We start from the raw sequence: 19,983 nt of genomic DNA, 5'->3' as shown, positions 1-19,983 counted from the left end.
CGGGAAGGGAGGAAGGCGGAGGCGGAAGGCCACGTCCCGGCCGAGGCCCCGCGGTCCGAGCGGGCCCGGCCGCCCCTCACCTCCGGCGCCCGCCGCCCAGGAGCACAGCAGGATTATCGTCCTCGCCAGATCCATCTTCTCCGGGCCCAGGCCCCGCCGCCGCCTACCCACAGCGCATCCGCCCCAGCCGGCGCCGGGATAGGGAGGGGCGAGCGCCTCGCCTCCCGCCGCTTTGTCCCCGCGCTCCGGGGGCCGCTCGGCTTCCACCCGCGGATCAGCCGGGACCGAGCGGCGGCCGCACCCGGCGCTTCCCCCGCGCCGCTTCCTTCCCCGCACCCGTCCGAGCGACGCCACCGGCGGGGCCGCCGCCGCGCGCTCTGGGCGTGTCCCGCGGCTCCGTGACACGGGGGGGGCGGAGCCAAGCGGGAGCGAGGGCGGGAGCGCCGCCCGCCTTAAAGGCGCAGGGCGCCCCCCCGCGGGGGAGGAGGACCGGGCCGCGCCTCCGCCGCACGGCGCGAGAAGCCCCTCGGCGAGCGGCGAGGCGTCGCTGAGCGCGCGCGGCCCGCGGCGGTGCGGGGGGGTCCGGGCCGCCTCTCCGGGTTCCCCCGCTCCATCTCCGTTCCGCTTCTCCCCTCAGAACCGCCCTTCCCGCAACGCGGGAGAAGTTTGTGATGAAACCGGTTCTCGGAACGCGCGTTTCCCAGTTCCCCAGGAAAGTTGCGCGTGGGAAGCCCCGCCGCGGCGAGCGGACCTCGGAGCGCGGGCGGAGCTGGGCGCGAGAGCAGGAGCACGGCGAGCGCTCCCAGAGCGCGCTCACACCGTGCGAGCGGCCGCGGGGCGTGGGCGACCACTGGGAGGAGAAATACCTCCGTTGTTCTGTGCGACTGTGTTAGCTCTTAAATCGTCATCTTCACCACAGCCGCCTGTACCATCGGAGGGAGACGCTTACAGCCACAACAAAAGGCTCTCGCGCCCGCACAAGAAAGCGAAACCCGGCAGTGCGGGGCAGCGCCCGGCCGCGCCCTGCTTTACCTCAGCCCCGCCGGGCAGGGCGCCGCGCGCCGCCCGTTCTGCGCAGGCGCGGGGCCGAGGCTGCACGGGCGGGGCGGGGCGGGGCGGCGCCGGCCTGCTGCGCCTCAGACGCCCGGTGCGGCCCGCGCAGCGTTTCAGGACGGCCGCGGGTCCGGCCGCCCCGCCTCGTGCCGCCCCTTCCGGCCTCGTGCTGGGGCGGCGCGCCCCTCCCGTCCGCTCCCCCTCGGCTCTCCCCGCCGCCCTCCTCCCGGCCCGGCCCACGGCCGCCCTGGCCCCGCCCTAGGGGCGCCCCCGCCCCGGGCCCCGCCGTGACCCGCGGCTGCTCCCCGCTCCCGCCCACGCGTCCCCGGCGGGGCGGAGCCGCCGCCGCTGTCATGGCGTCTCGGGATCCGTCGGCGGAGATTCGGCCGCCGCGGTGCCACTAGAGCGCGGAGCAGCCGGGCGGCCGCCGGTCCGGGCATGGAGAGCCTGGCGCAGCCCCCGCCGCCTCCGGGCCCGCTGAAGAGCGGCGGCGGGGGCGCCGCCGAGCGGCTCCTCCCAGGAGAGGCGGCGGCCGGCGGCTGCCGGGACGGGCCCGCCGAGGAGGGCGGCGGGCGACGCAGCCCGTCCCCTCCGCCGGCCCCCGCGGCCCCTCGGGAGGCGGCTCCCCCGCGGGGCGCCGAGAGCGCGGGGCCGACGCTCCCGGAGAGCCCCGGGGCGGCGCCGGGTTCGGAGAGCGGCACGGCGGGGGCCGGCTCCGGGAGCAGCGGGGCCGCCAGCCCCCCGGGGGAGGAGTCCCGCAGCCTGGACTCGCTGGAGTCGTTCTCCAACCTGCACTCCTGCTGCCCCAGCGGCTCCGAACTCAACAGCGACGCCGAGGAGGCGGTGGAGGCCGCCCCGGGGGGCCCGGCCCCGCAGCACGATGCGGACAGGCCCGCTGCGGGCGCGCAGCTCCTCGCCGCCTCCAAGGAGCGCTTCCCGGGGCAGTCGGTGTACCACATCAAGTGGGTGCGCTGGAAGGAGGAGAACACGCCCGTCATCACGCAGAACGAGAACGGCCCCTGCCCCTTGCTGGCCATCATGAACGTGCTGCTGCTGGCCTGGAAGGTGCGGCGCCATCGCGGGGCGGGAGGCCGGGGCACCTGCGGCCGTGTGCTGCGGGGAGGGGACCGGCTGCGGGGCGAGCCGCTGCTCTGCGCCTCGTTGGCGCTGGAAACTGAAGCGGTGCTTTGGTAAAACTGGGTTAATATTGAAGGGAAATACGCGCGGGTTTTTGCAAAACGCGAAATTTGCACAGATAGCTTGCTGAGTAAGAGGGATCCGTCTGTGGAGTTGTGTGGCGGGGGTGGTGATGAGTGAAGCGGGCTGTGCGCAAGCGGTGCTTTGGGGCCCGGGAGTTCTTATGGTCTGGTAGGCGTTGTGCGTATGACTCCCTGGGGTCGTAGAGTAAATCCTTTGTAACTTCTAAATCCTTAAAATAGAGAACTCGACTGTAAGGTATGTTATAGCTGTTGATGTTTATGTAAAAGAAGTACCGTCAGAGCAGAGGTGTTATTGTTGTGTGCCTTACGAAACAAGGAAGTGGGGTCTCAAGAATTGCTGCTAATGCAACCCTGAAGAATTGGTGTGAGGTGATGAGACCTGAGAATAGGGAAATGTCGTGAGAGTGTTTTGTTCTTGTAGAATCAAGGAAAGAAAATGAGGTGTTGTAGTGGTTGGAGGCTTTTCACAGATATAACAGATTACCTAGTGTTCTCATTTTGACCTTTTTCCAATAAGAAAGCATTTGTTCACAGAGGTAGTCTTTCAGAAGGTTGATGTTGGATGGGGCTTCTTGTATCTGTACGCCTTCCTGAGCGGAATAGCTCGTGGGTCAGGAGGAATGCTGTGGGTTCCATGATGTAGCTATTGAGACCTTTCTGAGAGCAGTACAGGGGAGCTGTGGGTGGCACAAAATTGTTGTCTTATGCAAGTTTTGCTTACCTCAGGAGGATGTATGGGTCTTTGTAGACTTCAGTATTTAATATTTTCTTTGTATGCTTCCTCTTTAATGTATAGGGATGAGTGCAGAGCCTTGAAGAACTGGTTCAGCATCATTCTTTGTGGTGGTGGTGTTTTAGAAAATGTGGCTGGTCCCAGGATGTACCTTTTTAAGTGTTATTTAATGAAAGGATATAAATGGGACAGCGCTGTTCTTGTTGCTTGCTCTTAATTTTTAAGAGGTTTTGTTCCTTAGTGTTCTTCCTTTCCTTCCATAAATATATAATTACTTTCTTCTATTGCCTTCCATTCCAGAACTTTATCTGACATTCTGCTTTGATCAAATGCTATCTTAGCAAGAATGAATGTGGCATCAAAATTTATAAGTAGGTGAAAATGAAAAAGCCTCGTTGGAGTGCCCTTACGTTTCTTGTTGTTGGGACTATAGAAAGGGTTTTCTGTAATTCTGTTTATGTAAAACCTCAGCAGAATTTATATGACTTCAGGACAGCCAGCAATTCATCACTGTAGGTGAAGCTGCCAATATATGACTAGTTATGTACTTTGGGATTTTCTGATTAGTTGGTTCCCTTATTTAGGGCCTCTCCAAATTATCCTTTCTCTTCCCCCGTTTATAGTCAAGAACCACGCTGACATGGTTTGTGGAGGCAAGCGTTGTGGCAGCTCACCTGTGCATCACTGTCAATTGTCAGTTATACAGCAAGGCTGACAATGGGCTTCCACATTGCTCTCACTCCTCCTGAACCAAAATGAACACTAGATTGGGTCATGTAATCATAATTTGGGAATGAGGGAGCAAACCAGGAGATAGAAATAGGCAAAAGCAGAGTGAGAGTACCAGAGAAAGTGGCAGGTGAGAGAAGCCACTTGGCTGAGGGAAAAGACTGTAGTGAAAAGGAGGAGGGGAAATCAAGCTGAAATAGAGAATAGCAAGCTAGAGAGTTTCATCTTGGTGCTTCTTCCCTGTGTTTGCCACCAGCCTTCCTAATTCAGAATTCCACCCTGATGGAGCTGAGTTAGTATTTTCCTACAGGATGACTAAAAGTCTCATATAGCTTCAGATGACACATGCGAGTGCTCAGAGCTGAGAAATGTTATGATTACAGCACTAGTTCATAGGTTTTTATGAATACTTCCAATAGAATGTCCAATTACGTGCTTTGCTTATCCCAGAATGGGAGTGATAACTTTGAGATCCATCACTGTGTGTACTAGTTGTGCTTGTGCAGTGGCAAAAGTTGAACGTACATTGCTTGTGTTGAGTTGCACGTGGTCAATTTGTTTAAAACCAAAATTGGTATTTATTTCTTAATAGTCTCAGCCATCATCGTGGAGATGTTTGTGCCTTAAAAATGTGAAATGCTTGGGTTAATTGAGAACTCGCTTTTTCAGATGTTTCAGCTCCTCAAAATTCAAGTTCCTTACCTCTGCATGCTGACAGCTTTGTGATCTGCTGTTTGTGTGTTCCGTTTGCCCTCTGGAAGAGTTTTTTGTCAGTCCCTCTAAGTGAGGGCTATAGGTAGTTTATTACTTTGCTTATCTCAATAACTGGATGTAGGAAGATCTCTTCTACTTGAAGCAAGTGTGTTGCACGCTCAAAGTAAATATTCCTAGTGAATTTGAAGATCTTGTTCATTAAATGAATAAAATTCTAACAACTGCTCAATTTTTACAGTATCTGTGGGAGGTATTTTTGAAATCAGATTCAACATCCTCATTTCGTGTTATAAGTCTAAAGACTGCTTCAAAATAATTGTTTCTTTAAGTGTACAGTACCTGTATATTCTTACCTGTGAGACTCGACAGTGAGTTTTTGGAAATTCTGAAGTAGTAGCACACATTGGGATTCTTCAATAACTTTTCAGTAGAACCAGATTTTTCAAACAAAACTTGTTGTAAAATTGCTACCTCTCATATCCACTGCTTCCGAGGGAGTCTGGACATACAGCTCTGTGGTGTCAGATTGTGCAAGTTGTACTTTTTAAATGTTAAAATTATGGAATCGTTTTTTTCTCTCTGCAGACTGCTTGTAGAGCCCTTAGGAGATAGAGCTGAGGGGTTATTAATGAAACGTTACAGAAATGCTCTGAATCAAAAGTAACCAAAAGCAGTATGATAGGAAGTTGGATAAGTAGCTGTTGTGCAAAGCAGTGTGGTAATAATATAGGCTTCTGCGATAGAAATGAAAATAGGAGTAGAATATTGAAATAAAAAGTTCAAAGTGTATCTAGAAGCATGGGTTTTCTGGAATAGAGCAGCCTCGAGTACCTTTTTTCAGCTCACTTCAGTCTGCAGACTTGCAGTGTTTCTTCACAGCTCCAGCTATGTGCTTTCACTTCGCAGTGCAAAGCCTGCTTTTCTGCCTCCTTTTGTGACATTTGTTAGGTGTAGTCCCCTCATTGCTTTCTGATACCTTCTGAAATTGCATTAAACTGCAATTCTATGTTCATCTTAAGATCTACTGTGTGGTGATCTTCAGTTGCTAAAAGCCTAGTGAATATGCAGTGTAATTCTGCTCTGTGTTCCTCAGGTAGGACGTGTACAGAAAATACTTACCTGAAACATCCAGAGAAAATAGGACATATTTTGGAATATAAAATAAGCCTAGGGGAAAACATTTTAATACAAATATAATTAATAGTACTATTACTGAAGCCTTGGAAAGCAAGTACGTGGTGAAGTATGTAGAATATCTTCTTGTTACGGGTTTTTGTGTAGGAGAATAGTTCAAGTAGTATACATCATTGACAATATATTTCGAAGTTATGCAGGTCACAGCCTTATCAACAGAAAGAAGGTTTTGGGAATGATGTTCCCTACGTGCGTAGTTCTTCTAAAATTTGGTAACTTAGAACTCTATGAACTGCCTATTTAGATGACTAACAGTTACGTAAGTAAACGTTATATAACCACTTTTGCTTAGATATATCCAATCTGAGGTGCAGGAACAGGTAGAGTAAAAAAATTTCTTGCTGGAAATGTTCTGTTTGAGGTTCTCATAAAATGGCCTGCTTTTCAGAGTAGCTCAGTGCAGTATGCTCCTGCTGATACCCATTTGGTTTGTTGGAGTCTGCAGTGGTAGCGCCTAGTTTGACGTCTGGCATTGTCCCTATACGTGTGATCTGCTTTTTCTTTTTATTGAGCTGAACCTCCCTATGGCCAGAATTCGCACAGATTGCTCGTATGAACTCAGCTTCCAAGGACAAGACGCCAGTGAGCTTCTGATGAGTGCTCAGCAGAGGCCTTGGCAACCTTCCTCCCTGCATCTGTGAGATGAGTTGAGCTTACAAATCAGCGGCCCTACAATTGTGTTTTCTAGAGCAGGAAGTCTGTTTGAAGGGACTGAAGGAAACCTGATTGGGAGGAAGATATTGAAATTATCAGGTGATAGCAAAAGCATCAGGCGATTGTGATAAGTTTATGAAGCTTTCTCTGCAAGGCAAAAGGTGGGTTGTCCTATGTGGAGCTAGGAGCTGGACTCGACGATCCTTTTGGGCCTCTTCCAACACAGGATATTCTATGAGTCTGTGTGTTTGCAAGAAATATGAATCGTCTTTAGCTGGGGCGGGTTGAAGCTATGCTTACCTCTTCCCAAACATGAATTCAAAGGAGTAGCAAATAAGTGCCTGGCTGCTTTCCCGTTAACCTGCTATGGGGGATGTGGTTTAGTGAGGAGGATGGACTAGGTGATTTCCAAAGGTCCCTTCCAACCTCTGTGTTTCCGTGTGACTATAACTAGAAACTATAAATAGAAATTTTTATGTCCCCTTTCTCTATACACAAACACAAACTTTTTTGGAAGTGTTAGTTTCAGTACAGGACTATATCGCTTAATTTTTAAAGTCTTTTTGAAGAGCTTGGAGAATACAGTGGAGATTGTCTAAAGGTACAATTTAATTTTGCAGTCATTGTCTAATGCACAGAAGCTGCATAGGCTTTGTGAGACTAACTCTTCAATATGAACATTTATCAACCACTTTTTAATTACAGAGGTGACTCAACTGTACCTCACATAGTTGGGTAATAAAGACTTAGTTTCTTACTCAGAAGAAAGAGGGAAAATAGAAAGAAAACTAGCTGGTGTTAGGAAGAAAGACAAGGAAACAGTGGTAGAAAAATACGGGAAATGGGTAGGAGTTGAGGAAGTGCTTTTTTCCTACTCTAGTAATGAAGCTTTGGAGCCTATTGGTAAATTTTCTGTCCTTCAGATTAAGATTATGTTGTACAACAGCTTTATCTATTGTTGCTTTCTTCTACTAATTAATGCTTAGAGTGACTGGTTTTATGTGATTTTTTTCTATTTCCATTGAAGTTTGGAGGTATCTTTTCCTTTTTCTTCTCTTTGGTATGTTTCCTGTAGCTTAAGAATGCTCAATGAGGCACTGAGCAGCTGGCAATGTCACATTTTCTGTATATCAAATCAGTTCTGTTCCAAAGTACTTCTGACCATGTTGGAACCCTCTTAGCCCACTGTAGAGGTTTGATTGAGGTCCCATGAAATATGCCAGGTCTAAAACTATGCTATGAATGATTTGCTTAGCATTTAATTAAGCAGTTAATGTTGGGATTTAGCTTGCTAAATCATCTGACTATGGGAAATTGTAAAGACGTGAACAAAATCACTTCAATTTGGTTCTTCAGTTAAAAAGAAATTGCTGACCTCTGCTGTGTGAGAGAAAATTGAGATTTATAAACTTATAATACAAATACTTCATTTAATCAATGAAGTATGAAACATGAATGTATTTATGCCACAAATACCTGGAACTTAAAGGCAAACCATGTAATTATGTTTTATAGTTGCTGTGGGCAATGGAGGTGTGCTTCTAGATCCCTCAAAGCAGTGTGGAGCAGAAATCCCCAAGCTGATATCTATGTTTAAAAAAAAAAACAGTCAGACAAAAAAGCTAACCTCAGTCCTGAAGAAATCATCAGGCTAATCCTACTAATAGCTGAGGTAGTGTGCTAGTTTTTCTTCATGGGTGCAGATACAACTGTACTCTTCACAATCCTGGAGCCATTTTGGGTGCAGGTGGTTCAAGTAGTTCTGTTCTGGGCTGTTAGACATGCAGCAGTGAACCAGCCCAGCTCTGTCTGGCTCCAGAGTGTGCAGAGCTGATGGTTGCTCAGGCTTAAATGCTGCCACTTCAGACTGGGCGTGTAAGAATCAGCTTTTTAAATCTTTAATCCTCTTAGCAACATGGCACAATGCTTTGTGCTTATGTGCACACTCAAAATGAATGTTATGAGCAGGTTCAAAGATTATTTAAACTTTCCTAAGTTTGGGGAAGAGGTTAAGGCGCTTTTTAAGTTACAGTCAGTTGTTTCTCATTTAAAAGATGTTTTCAAAAGTTCGTATGCCTATGAATGCATGACTGATTTTTCTTCTTGTTTAATTCATATCATTTTAATTTTTTTTTCAAGTAGCAGAACTAATTAAGCCTTCTTTCTTGCAAAGTTATGCTTCACTAATTTCCTGCTTTACTAACAATTTATAACCCCCTAATCTTTAATTCCCTTGCCTTCTGTGTTTGTCCTTTCATTTCCTTTCTTCCCCAGATGCTTGCAAGTACTGTGCTCTTCTTTCTGGAGAATAGTGACTGGAGTTGAGGAATTTCTTTTTGAAAGAGCTCCTAGTACTTGAAATACCAGATTTGCTTGACTTTCTGTAGTATGATGTGGAGGAGAGGATGAGAAGATGAAAAACTGAAGAGTTAAATGGAAAAAAATAATAATATAAATAAAAAACAGGAAAATAACCCAAAACATCAAGACTGAAGACTCTTATGTTACTCCTGCAGATATTGATATGTGTGGCTTTGTGTGGTTTTGGGTTTTTATTGCAGGAAGATATGTAAATGGAGGTGAGCAACCAAAGCATTTAACCAGGATGCTGGATGGATGAGTATCTAAGAAGGTCTGAGCTGCTGCCACAGTGGTTAGTTTTTGCAAGTGATGGTGACAGGAATGGATCAGGGGAGAATGGAAGGCTCAACTACCGAGTTGTGTGGTCTTGGTCTCCTCCGTATTGGAGTGAAATCAAACCCTTGATGTGTGAGCATGGGATGAGAGGCTGGGAGGTCATTTTCTCAAATCTACATGAGCACTGTCTTTCCTATTCCAGCAACTGCTGCTGCTAGGTTCTCTGCAGCCTCTTGTCTGTTCATAGGATCTCTCAAGTTACGACCATTTAAGAAATATAAAGAAGTGACTTTCTTAACAAATTGTGATCACAGTTCTCAGTCTGTTCATCCTGGGTGCTTTTCAGCTGAGCTGGCACAACGAGCAGCGCAAACTCCTGTGAAGTTGAGGGGTTGCTGGCGGGAGGTTTTGGTGAGAGAAGGGAACACCAGGCGCAGACCTGCAAGCAAAAGAAAGGATTGTGTGTATATGGTTCCTCCAAATACTCAAGTGTTGTCTTCTCTTTTCACAGCTGTTATTTAATGAAGTCCAAGTAGGCTAATGCTTTTAAAAATCAGTGAGCCAAATGTGATCAGAAAACTTCAGGCTAAAAAGTCATTGTTAATAAGTTCTACATTGCATTGTTTTGAAATCTTACGGGCAATATACTTCTACTTTCACAGGTTAAACTGCCACCAATGATGGAAATCATAACGGCTGAACAGCTGATGGAATATTTAGGTTAGTGACCAGTTTTCACAATAGCTTTCTGTTGCATATTATGCTTATTAGTGAGTATTAGGACTCTTACTTTTTTACTGACGTACTTTACTCAGCTTTACTTGAATGTATATTTCAAGAAAACTACTCCTGGTGTTCAGTTATTCATGTTTTTCTTCACAGGCTTTAAAAAGTCTTATGTACCGTTTTCCAAAGTTATTAGAGTACAGTTGATGAAGCTTAGTATGCCAACATGCTGGTAAATCTAAACTTAACTGTGGAGTAGAGTGAGGGAGGAAGTTGTGCCTTTAATTGTCAGCAGTAACATTAATCCTTGGTAGTATGACCCAATTAAAATAACATGAAAAATGAATTTAGTTGTCATGGTGACTGGGTCTCTCCTTTGTGGGAGTAATTCCATTACCAGATTCAGTCTGCAGCAAAGCTGCAACTGTTTTCATCTGACAAGTCTGTAACTTCAACTGTCCACAGTGATCCAGATGTTAAAAGTGTATTTGCCTTAGTTCTTAATCTATATGCACCACAGCATTTTGTAGCCTGACAAATGTAAAATGTTTGAGCTTAACATAATAACTAGATTTGATTTTTTTTTTTAAGCAGGAGAAAAGGAAAATATAGCAAGTTTTTTGTTTGTGAAGAAAGTAGCTTGTTCTTTTCAAAAATATATCACTGAATCTTTCAATGGCAGAAAAAAAAGTATGTTTTGTTTTAAATAAGGACTGTCATTGCCTATATCTAAACACTTTAGTTATATTGATGGAATAATGCTGTCTGAACTTGCATGTTTAGACAACCATGATTACGCAGTATCTGGAAGTGTCTTGTTTTGAAGTCGTGTATTACTTTCTGGAATTATCTTACTTGAATTTCAAAATCACTGTCTCAAATTCTTGAGGTTCCTTTTCAGTCAACATGTTTGGCTGTTGCCTGATAGTTCTTCCATAGCTGATTAATAACCTTCATGTTGTAAGCACAGGTGGAATGCAAGCCTTTCAGAGTTACTAGTGTATGGAAACATATGCCAAAATGTTTGTTGTGTCAGTCAGGATGAGTGCTTGTGTTTGTTAAATTTTATTATGCAATTCTGTATCTTTTTTGAATGGTTTGAATTTATATTTTTAACTTGAGGTGCAGAGGGAAAGTAAATTTCTGAATAGTTAGGACACTGGAATGCTAGTCAAAGTCATTATGGAATGATGTTTTAGTAATTACACTTGTCATTTGAATTGTAATTGTCAGTATATAACCTTACTACTATTTTATATTTTTATATTTCACTCTATACTTATAATTCAGGCCATAAAAAAGTGGCATCTCATTCCATGAAAAAAAATACTTATGATCAGTTAGCTTCAGTCATAAGTATTCGTAGAAATCTTGAATAAGCTCGATTTTATTTTTCCTTTCTTAGGAGATTATATTCTTGATGCAAAACCCAAAGAGATATCTGAAATTCAGCGTCTAAATTATGAGCAGGTAAGAAGCAACTCCTAAAATACAACCGCTTAAGTCTGCTCCTTTTTTCCTCGCCTAAAGTTTATCAATTTGTTACAAACCATTGTTAGTACTTTTCCTATTCTATAGGCTTCTACCGGTGTAGAGTATTAGTTATAAGTATTTCCTATTAGTGAAGAAAAATTTGCAATCTTAACACACAAATTGTTAGGTTTTTTTTCTTGCAATGAGTGTAATATAAGAATCTTGTTCCTGTTGATGAAGAATAACATGGAAATATGCATGAAAGTGTGTAACAGAGTTGCTGGTCTTTGAAAGTCTTCTGTTTTGCATTCTTCAGCACGCTGCTGCATTGTGTGATCTCTGCTAGACTGTAACTGAGGGTATAGACAAAACAAGAGACCTATTTTTAAGTGGTGATGGAGAAACGTGAGGTTGATTCAGTTAATAAACAACGATGTTCTTCTCACTGGTGCAGATTTCTTTGAGTGCAGTATGCAGGCTCTCGTTCATTGCTGGTGAAAATGCATAGCTAACGGTGCTGACTGTTGGAAAAAGAGTTTTGTAGCTGAGAGTTTGCTTTGTCAAGCAGTCTCTCTGCGCTCTATGTATTGGTTATAGTTTTCTTGGAAGTAAATTGGAGGCATTACTTTCGGAGCAACCTAAGTATCTTGGGATAGGTAAAATTAAAATGAAGATTAAATGTATTATTTTCGGAATCATACAATATATGCTTTGTATCAAGTGACATGAATTCTGCTTGTGATAACTGGATTAGCTATTTTTCTCTCCACAAAAGATTACATGTATTCCTGTAAAAGATTATAGCAATAATGAACTTCCAGGAGCTGAAGAAAATTATATATTAAAGAAAAATATGTATTAAAGTACAATATCTATGGCTTTCAGTTGCTCAAATAAGAGTTTACTAAGTAAATGTCACAAATACTTTCAGTAAATGTGCAACTGTACAATTTTTAAAAAACAACCACTGTTCTAGGAGTGTTCCCATTCGTATGTACTTTCTAGTTGCACAAGTCATACTATGTAAGAGGGGAAAAAGAAACCAATTAGGCAGCAAGTCTTACAAAATTATTACATTTTACAAGCATTGGCAGTATGTCTTGGTGTTAATCATAATTTTGTGCTTATCATGTCATAACAGGTAATATTCTTTACCCAAATATTGTGTTTTTTTTCTTACAACTTAAAAGAAATTCAAGAAATTTTTTTGGGATGCCTGGATTTGTAAGGCTAGATTTTAGGGTAATTTTAGCATAATGGTGTGATGCTTTTTTTTGTGTTGCAGCTGTGATTTGTCTTGCCAGTAACAGCATACCTGAGAGTATTAGCTAAGTATTTAAATGAAAGATGGGTTTTAGAAACAATGAAGCATCAAGTTTTAATGCTGTTCAGTGCACCGGTGTTGTGTAGTTCTATCCTTAGTTATTTGCATTTATTTATTAGAAATCTGTTCCTTTGAAATGGTACTGTTCAGATTACAGTGAGAAACGTGTAGTTCTTCAGACAGCTTGATGTATTTTTGCTTTATTTTTAAAGTAAACATTACAAAATAAATGCAACTAATTGCTGTGGGTGTATGATCTGATGTGTGTGAATGGCTGGTGCTGGTTTGCTGTAGGCTCTTGCTGTACTAAAACAATCAGAATAGTATTGTTTCTTACAAAAAGCCTCTGATAGGATTTAGCACTTGATATCTGATCTCTTCATGCTTCTAAAGTAAGATGTTTTTGTCTGCAGTTATAATAATACAAGCAACAATATAAGTCTGAGCCCGATCCTGAGAATTTCTTAGGAAACTTGCTACATTCTAAATTTTGTGACATTGCAAAGTTGACAGAAGGATGCAACAGGATGTACTCAAGTAGTCTGAGCTGCTGCCTTCCTGGTAATACAAACTTCACATAACAGTGCATCAGGCAGTAGGTCTGTTTGATTCATAGAAAACTCTCCCAAATATGGATACTGTATGTTTGTTGTTTTTTGAAAACTTTAGGAATTTTCAGGAGTTGCATCTAAAATATTACTTGATAACCAACTTGTTCTACTGGAACTTTGGTTTAAAAAATAATAATAATAATAACATTAAAATTTGCATACCAGCAAGAGTAGCTTAATTCCTCCAGCTCAAGTGCTGAGGTTGGCAAGTATGGGATTTCTGCTTTGTGCTGTAATGAAACCATGCTGCTGTGTGTGCAAAGTGATGTGCAGGGATTTGTAGACAGAGGTGTTCTACGTGTGTGTCTGCTTACAGTTTTCATACACGTTTTTGTTTTAGCATTCTGTCATCTGAGGAGGAAAGGCTAAAACTTTTTCAAGAATTAACTTTTATCTTTCTGATAAATGCAGATCTGTTAAAAATGGATTACTTAGAGCTGCTGATGACATTTAAGCTATTAGTATTGTATGCTTTAATTGGTATGTTCGTTAGAGCACCAAGTTAGGAGATGCACAGGCAGACTTCTTAGATTTTGGACAAATAGTGGGGTCTGCCATACATTGCCAATTACAGCCTGTATATTACATTCTCCTCAATTAATTTGTCCATTAGCATGCTGCAGGAAGGAGCGTTCAAATTAACATATTGGTTATGTTATTGCATAATAGACTCTTTTTTTTTTTGAAGTCAGCAAGTAGTTTCTAAGTGATAAAATGTCATCTCTCCATACCCTGATTACATCTTGTTAGCCTACTAAGCTCTTTAATACTTCTTTCATAACCTGTTCTATGTACTCAGTTATTTACATAGTTTTTTCTTCCCTTCATGACTACATTAATTGTGCTTCTTTCTGTTAACTGTCTTATAAAGGAATACAGCACAAAGGAAACTTCCAATAATCATTGAGTTGACTCTGTGAATCTTTAGTCTTCATTTCCCTTTTGCGTCTGTGCTTCTGTAATTTGTTGTGCTTTTTTTTTTTAAACCATTGTTGCAATTCTGAATTCCTCTTAAGCAACAAAATGTTACAAAACCAAGCAAACAAAAATCCCTCTGTTCCCCTGAATCTTCTGCAAACACCTCGTGTACTTTCTGATATTACTTTCAGTGGCACAAGTAATACAAACATGCATTGAAGTGATTCTCTAGCAAATTTCCCCTTTTCTAATTTTTTTTAGCAATATTGACTTGATGCATAATCACCAAGTGTACAAAGCTCTATTTGGTGTTTTTCTTTCTTTCTGCTGTCAGAATATGAGTGATGCAATGGCGATTCTGCATAAGTTACAGACAGGTCTGGATGTCAATGTGAAGTTTACAGGTGTACGAGTGTTTGAATACACACCGGAATGCATAGTGTTTGACCTTCTTGACATCCCTTTGTACCACGGATGGTTGGTGGATCCCCAGGTAACTTCTTGTTTTCTCCTCCCATAATCAAACTGAAAATAAGTTATTTGAATTGTATTTGGGGGAGGGGAAGATGTTTCAGGATTTTCACTGGAGTCTATAATAATGAATATGGTAATTGATGTTTTAAAATCTGTTCAGAAAAAAAAATGACTTCTAGGAGTGAATGTAGATGGTGTTTTCTTTTTTTTTTAGTACAATAACTTTGTATAGGTTCAAAATGTGCTACATTGAAGTACATTGAACTCATTGGATTGTTCTGAAGGAGGAAGGGAGTTGCCCTAGGGTGTGCCACTCAAATGCTTTTGGAAGCACATGAGAGAACACCTGAAAGGAAAGCAGGGTTTCTTCCCTCTTTTCTTTTCTTGATTTACATCTACTGGTAACGCAGTTTTTGAGAACTGAAGTCATTAAAACCAGTTAGGGGGAGCTACATCTTAATGACTTATTTTTCATGATATTGAGATGTTGTTTAAATAAGCAGTGAAGTGATACTATTTGCATGAGGTGAAAGATAAAGCTGAGGTGTTTGGCCAGGTGCCTCAGTTTTCTTTTCCTGTTTGTTTGGGTTTTTTTCCCCTTCGTGCCTTGTTCTTGAAAGCTGCTATTCTCTGATCTGTCCTGATCCTTCTTTGCTGAAAAGTAACTTTCTCTTTATTTAGAGTAATAGTGCGAATAAAGAAGAGAGAACTGTAGGCAAATGGACTGTGTCCAAAGCTGCATGATACTGATGTATTCTGCATGACTTACACCTTAGTGGATCCTATATCATAGCTGTAGTCCTAAAACATAGAGTAGTTTTGGATTTTCTTTAAATTGTGGATTAAGAACTTTAATGATGCTTTATGTTAAGATCCATTGGGATGCTTAAAAGATGGCTGCTTTTTAAGAAAATCTTACATATTCGTTTGGTTTGCTCTTGTGCGCCTTCTTGTACCCATTGTTTGTGATGAAGTATGATGCTTGCAAAGAGGACAACACTGATGTGTATCAAGTATATTCAGTGATATTTGTCTTAGTCTCTGGGGAGTCTGTAATTTGAGCACTAAACAGAAAGAAGTAACAGAGAGAATGTTCCTATTACAAATTGCATCCCATACTGTTCTCTTTCCTGCTTACCAAAGCTTTTGATGCTGGGCTCTATTTTCTGGATTCTAAATGGTATCTGAGGTTGGAAAATATTTAACAGCCTTGGCTAAAGCTTTTTGATCTAGTGTTGTTAAGGGGTTAACATCCTCTGTTTGTTGAGACCATTTCTTACAAGTGATTACTCTCAGCTTGCAGTTTTGTTCTTTACGAGGATAAGTTCTCTTATAAGTTTTGTATGCTGTTTCCTCCTGTTCCAGGTTGCTGACATAGTAAAAGCAGTTGGTAACTGCAGTTACAATCAGCTCGTGGAGAAGATAATTTCTTGTAAGCAGTCTGACAACAGTGAACTGGTTAGTGAAGGTAGGTAACTTTTTTCTATTATCTAACTATCTACTTTATCAAACCTTTATTTCATATTTTGTGTGTGGCTCCTGGTATGCTGTGATACAGGCGTGGTGAGCTGCTTGGTGTCTGCTGGGTAGGCAGACAGCACAGTGCTTGTCTCAACTTCTCTGATGCAATTTCTGAAACAAGAGTCAACCTCATTCTCTCGAGCTGTGAATTATACCTTTTAAAAATAGAGATAGCTTCCTTTTATGAAAAGGTGTTATGGATAGCATCAGATTTTGCCTTGGCTATGTATTATCTCCTACATGATAAAAAAAAAAAATCAGTGATACATTACATGGATATAGCATTTCTAAGCTGTACTGGTACTTTACAGTGCTAAGGCTTTGGAACTTTCAAATCATTTTCTCCTTTCTGAATGTGTTTTGTTATTTTGTGGTAATAAGGCTCAGTAGGGAGGAGAACGGGGAAGGTAGTATTATTGTTTTGTTCAGATTAATGTGTATGCAAGGTGATTGGAGATATTTACAAATCAAAGAGGAAGTTTCCTTCTGTTTTGTTACTTTATAGTTAAAGGATGCAGGACATGATTTTTTTTGAGGAATTCTCTGCTTGTTTGGCATGTGATCCATATGATAGCTCTTGGAGTATTTTCTTTTGGCCATTTTTACAGCTGTTTGTTGCAGAGCAGTGACTGCAGTCTCAGCATTCAGAGCGCCCACTTGCTTATCTAGTGCAGAGAGTTAGCAGTCCTACAGTGCTGTACACCTGCACAGAAAGCAACCCTTTCAACCTCTCATCTATGGTCTTGTTTTTGTTTAGTTTTCATATTTCTTGGCAGCAGACCAATATATATATATATATGTTTTTATATATTGTACAGTGCCCACGTTTCACTACCAGCAGTTATAATGCTGGGTCTCTAGGCTAAGCCACAGCTGAAGCTAAAGGCTAGTATGTGGTATTGTTGAGCCATGTAACATTATGTGTTTGGCTGCTGTTCTGTGGAGAAAGTAACCAAGGTGTAAGAGTTTTTACCTTGCAGAGTTTCATGTTTACTGTAATTTATTGAGAAGTGTGTTGAGCACATTGTCATATATCACATAAATACTGTGGTGGTGTTTTCTGAACTAATTCATTTATAAAATAAATTTCAAACAAGTCTCTGCTAGTCTGACTGGTTTATAGTTAAGGAGGCATTTTGGCAGATGTTAGCAACTGATGAATCTTAAATATGGTGAACGAGATCTGAATTGGTGCCTTGGTCTGAAGCTCTTAAAAATCTTTACATGGCTTAGAAGAACATGAGGGCTTGGTAGTTGAGTATGTATAGGTGAGCATAAAAAGAGTTTGATATTTTGACATTCTATGTCTGGTCTCTTTCAATAACAGTTTTCATTAAGAATTTTGATACAACCTAGAATGCATTGTCCTACCTTCGAGAAATTTGGTACTAAATGGTTTCCTTCCATGTTTCCATTCCACAGCTGTTTCTCTGATTTCTCATGTTTGGTTCTTTCTCTGTTGCTATGTAATTTCTGCCTGTACTTGAGAAGAAAGGGATGTGGATTACTGAAACTTGCTAGGGTAAATGTATTGGCACGTGGTATTTCTGTTTTACTTTTTAAGCCATTGTTTTCAGTCAACCTGTTACATCAACCTCCCATCTTTATTTTGTAATCACATTTAACAATCACTTGTGAGGAATAAATTAGATGATATTTTGCATGTTAACAGCATGGTGTTGTGATGAACATCTCCTTAAATCCTGTTTTAATGAAGAGTAATAAGTAAAATACTTTAGCAAGTGAGCTTTAAAAGTGGAATTTGTTTTTAACTCAGTTTTAGTTAGACAATACAATGAGAAACAAATTTGTAAGGCTTTCTCTTTCTTTGCTGTGATGACACATGAAAAGTATTTCTCTTGCTTGGCATAAACTGGGGTAAGAGGACTGCCAGGTTTCTATATTTTTAGGCATATGTAATAGGCGCACAAAAGTATGTATTGCTTTTATAGGATTTGTAGCTGAGCAATTCCTAAATAATACGGCTACACAGTTGACGTACCATGGGCTGTGCGAGTTGACTTCAGCTGTCCAGGAGGGAGAGCTCTGCGTGTTCTTCAGGAACAACCATTTTAGCACCATGACCAAATATAAGGTATATTCCACGTTCTTACTGGCTTTTGTATTTTGTGGGTTTTGTTCACATTTAAAAGCGAAGCTTGTTTTTTCATTGTTGTGAAATACAAATAAATTCCAATTTGTTATTATTGTAAGTATGGGCTGTGGTGAACACAAGATCTGTAGCAGATATCACTTATGTTTTATTGGTTAGCATGTCAGAGTCTACAATCATTTTAAACCTTACTGTAGGTCTCCCTTAATATTCAGCCTCTTCCCTGTCTTAACTCCCTTTGTGATTGTGTGGAATGATGTGAATTTCTTATATGGCTTAGATTTATTTGCATTATGTAATTGGCAAGGATAAAGTTAATGGATTTATTTAATTTCTTGTTTCTGAAGACTTAGTTTTGTTTCCTGTTCGGACCAGAAGGTGGGTAGCTCTATAGATGTATTCTGGTGTTCAAAATACCAAATATCTGGAGAAGTTCAGATGAACTGTAGTATTGGTTCCCTTTGTTAGGAATGCGATTAAATCTGAAACTAGGTTGGCAAAATGGTGTGAATTGTGAAAGGAGTATTGCAGAGTGCTGAAAGCAGGTGGCTGCATGAGTTGTGTTTCTCACACTCCTTCCATGGACCAGAAAATCTACCTTGGGCATGTTCTTAATGGCTTTGTTCTGACAGAACTTAGTTGTAAAGTGGTAGTTTATTTCTCTGTATCTGAGTGCTAGGCAGAAATTGCCTCAGTCAAATTGCATCCTAAGGTTTAATAAATCTCTTTTCACTGAAGAACGTAAATATTCTGAGGTAGAATTTGTTAGGTTTACAGTATCAAATAACATGTGTAGTTGGGCACTTCTCTCAAATGTAAATATAATTAGTTCTTACCTTTATTATAGAACTGTTGAAATTATTTAGTAACAGTTAATTGAAATATAGAATTAATTCCATAATGTTTGCACTTGTATGTAATGCTAACAACTGGAGAGAAAAAATGTTTTAGAGACCACTTTTTTAAACCACTCATTATTTTGTAACATCACATACTCATATATGAAGTTTACTTTTCCATTTGTCAGTACTGGTCCTTTTTTTTCTCCCCCGCCTGTTAACCTTGACTGTCATATTCTTATCCTTAGCATTTTGAATAATGATTTTATTCAGAGCTTTAGCTCGATTTATGTCTGGTGAAGAATGGATTAACTCCACAAGGAGGTAACGTAGTTGGTTTGCTAATAACTGCTTAGAGTGTGCCTGTGGTTTGAGTCAGTTATATTTTTAAAGCAATAAGACTGGGAAAATTCTCTCTTTCTTCTCTTCCTTCCCTCCACCCCCTTTGAAGAATGTTTGAGGTATTGTTGTATTGCTTCTCTTTATTTTTCTAAATCTATTTTTTGGAATAGTTGCTAGTAGTTTATTATGTGAGGCCATATATTATTTCTGTATTTGCTTTCATGATGAAAAAATTACAGTTTTTTTTTTTTTTTTTTTCAGAAGAAGAAAAGACTAAATAGAAGTAGAAAAGTAAATAGAAGTACAAGTGTACTTTATGGCTCTAGATAGGACCTAGAAGTACAGGAAGCTTTTTTTTAATTTAGAGAATGTTCCAGGTAAAATATTTTAATCTTGGAAATTGTACTTATAAACACTTCACTTTTGTGCTGTAATTGCAAATTTAAAATATTAAAGTATTCTTTGTATTAACTCAGATCAGTGGATCACTTCAATCTTGTGAATTATGAGTACAGAATTTTCTGTAGAGGATGGACTGCTTGTCTTCTGCTGCAGCCCGGAATGTAGACAAAGGCCAAAATTTGGGTGTTGTTAGTACTTCATCTTCATACCTGTAACTGTGTGCTTCTGATGAGATATTTTTACTTAAAGAAGGAAAATACAACAGTTCGTGCACTCTATCCTTAAGTAATATTCTTAATACAGAAC

General features: G+C 41.5%; 2 protein-coding genes across 3 annotated transcripts in view; one reads left to right on the top strand and one right to left on the bottom strand.

Moving 5' to 3' along the window:
• The window catches only part of ADAM10 (ADAM metallopeptidase domain 10), a 41,890-nt gene extending 41,542 nt beyond the window's left edge, over positions 1-348 (bottom strand). Inside the window, 1 exon segment of the mRNA XM_031616490.2 lies at positions 81-348. Within this exon segment, the coding sequence (XP_031472350.2) occupies positions 81-135 (55 nt within the window). The 5' untranslated portion in view covers positions 136-348.
• Positions 349-1,340: 992 nt separating this feature from the next.
• MINDY2 (MINDY lysine 48 deubiquitinase 2) overlaps positions 1,341-19,983 on the top strand; it is a 30,979-nt gene continuing 12,336 nt past the window's right edge. Inside the window, exons 1-6 of one of the 2 annotated variants that reach the window (XM_031616489.2) lie at positions 1,341-2,118; positions 9,597-9,654; positions 11,066-11,130; positions 14,321-14,479; positions 15,826-15,928; positions 17,934-18,076. In XM_031616489.2, coding sequence (XP_031472349.2) covers positions 1,492-2,118; positions 9,597-9,654; positions 11,066-11,130; positions 14,321-14,479; positions 15,826-15,928; positions 17,934-18,076 — 1,155 coding nt within the window. In that variant the 5' untranslated portion in view covers positions 1,341-1,491. The remainder of the gene's footprint in view (positions 2,119-9,596; positions 9,655-11,065; positions 11,131-14,320; positions 14,480-15,825; positions 15,929-17,933; positions 18,077-19,983) is intronic. The other variant, XM_031616488.2, reaches the window with a different exon arrangement.

The sequence above is a fragment of the Phasianus colchicus genome, chromosome 12 (assembly GCF_987193195.1).
Source record: "Phasianus colchicus chromosome 12, bPhaCol1.hap1.1, whole genome shotgun sequence".
Lineage (NCBI taxonomy): Eukaryota > Metazoa > Chordata > Aves > Galliformes > Phasianidae > Phasianus > Phasianus colchicus.
This window is presented reverse-complemented; position numbering and strand designations above follow the sequence as displayed.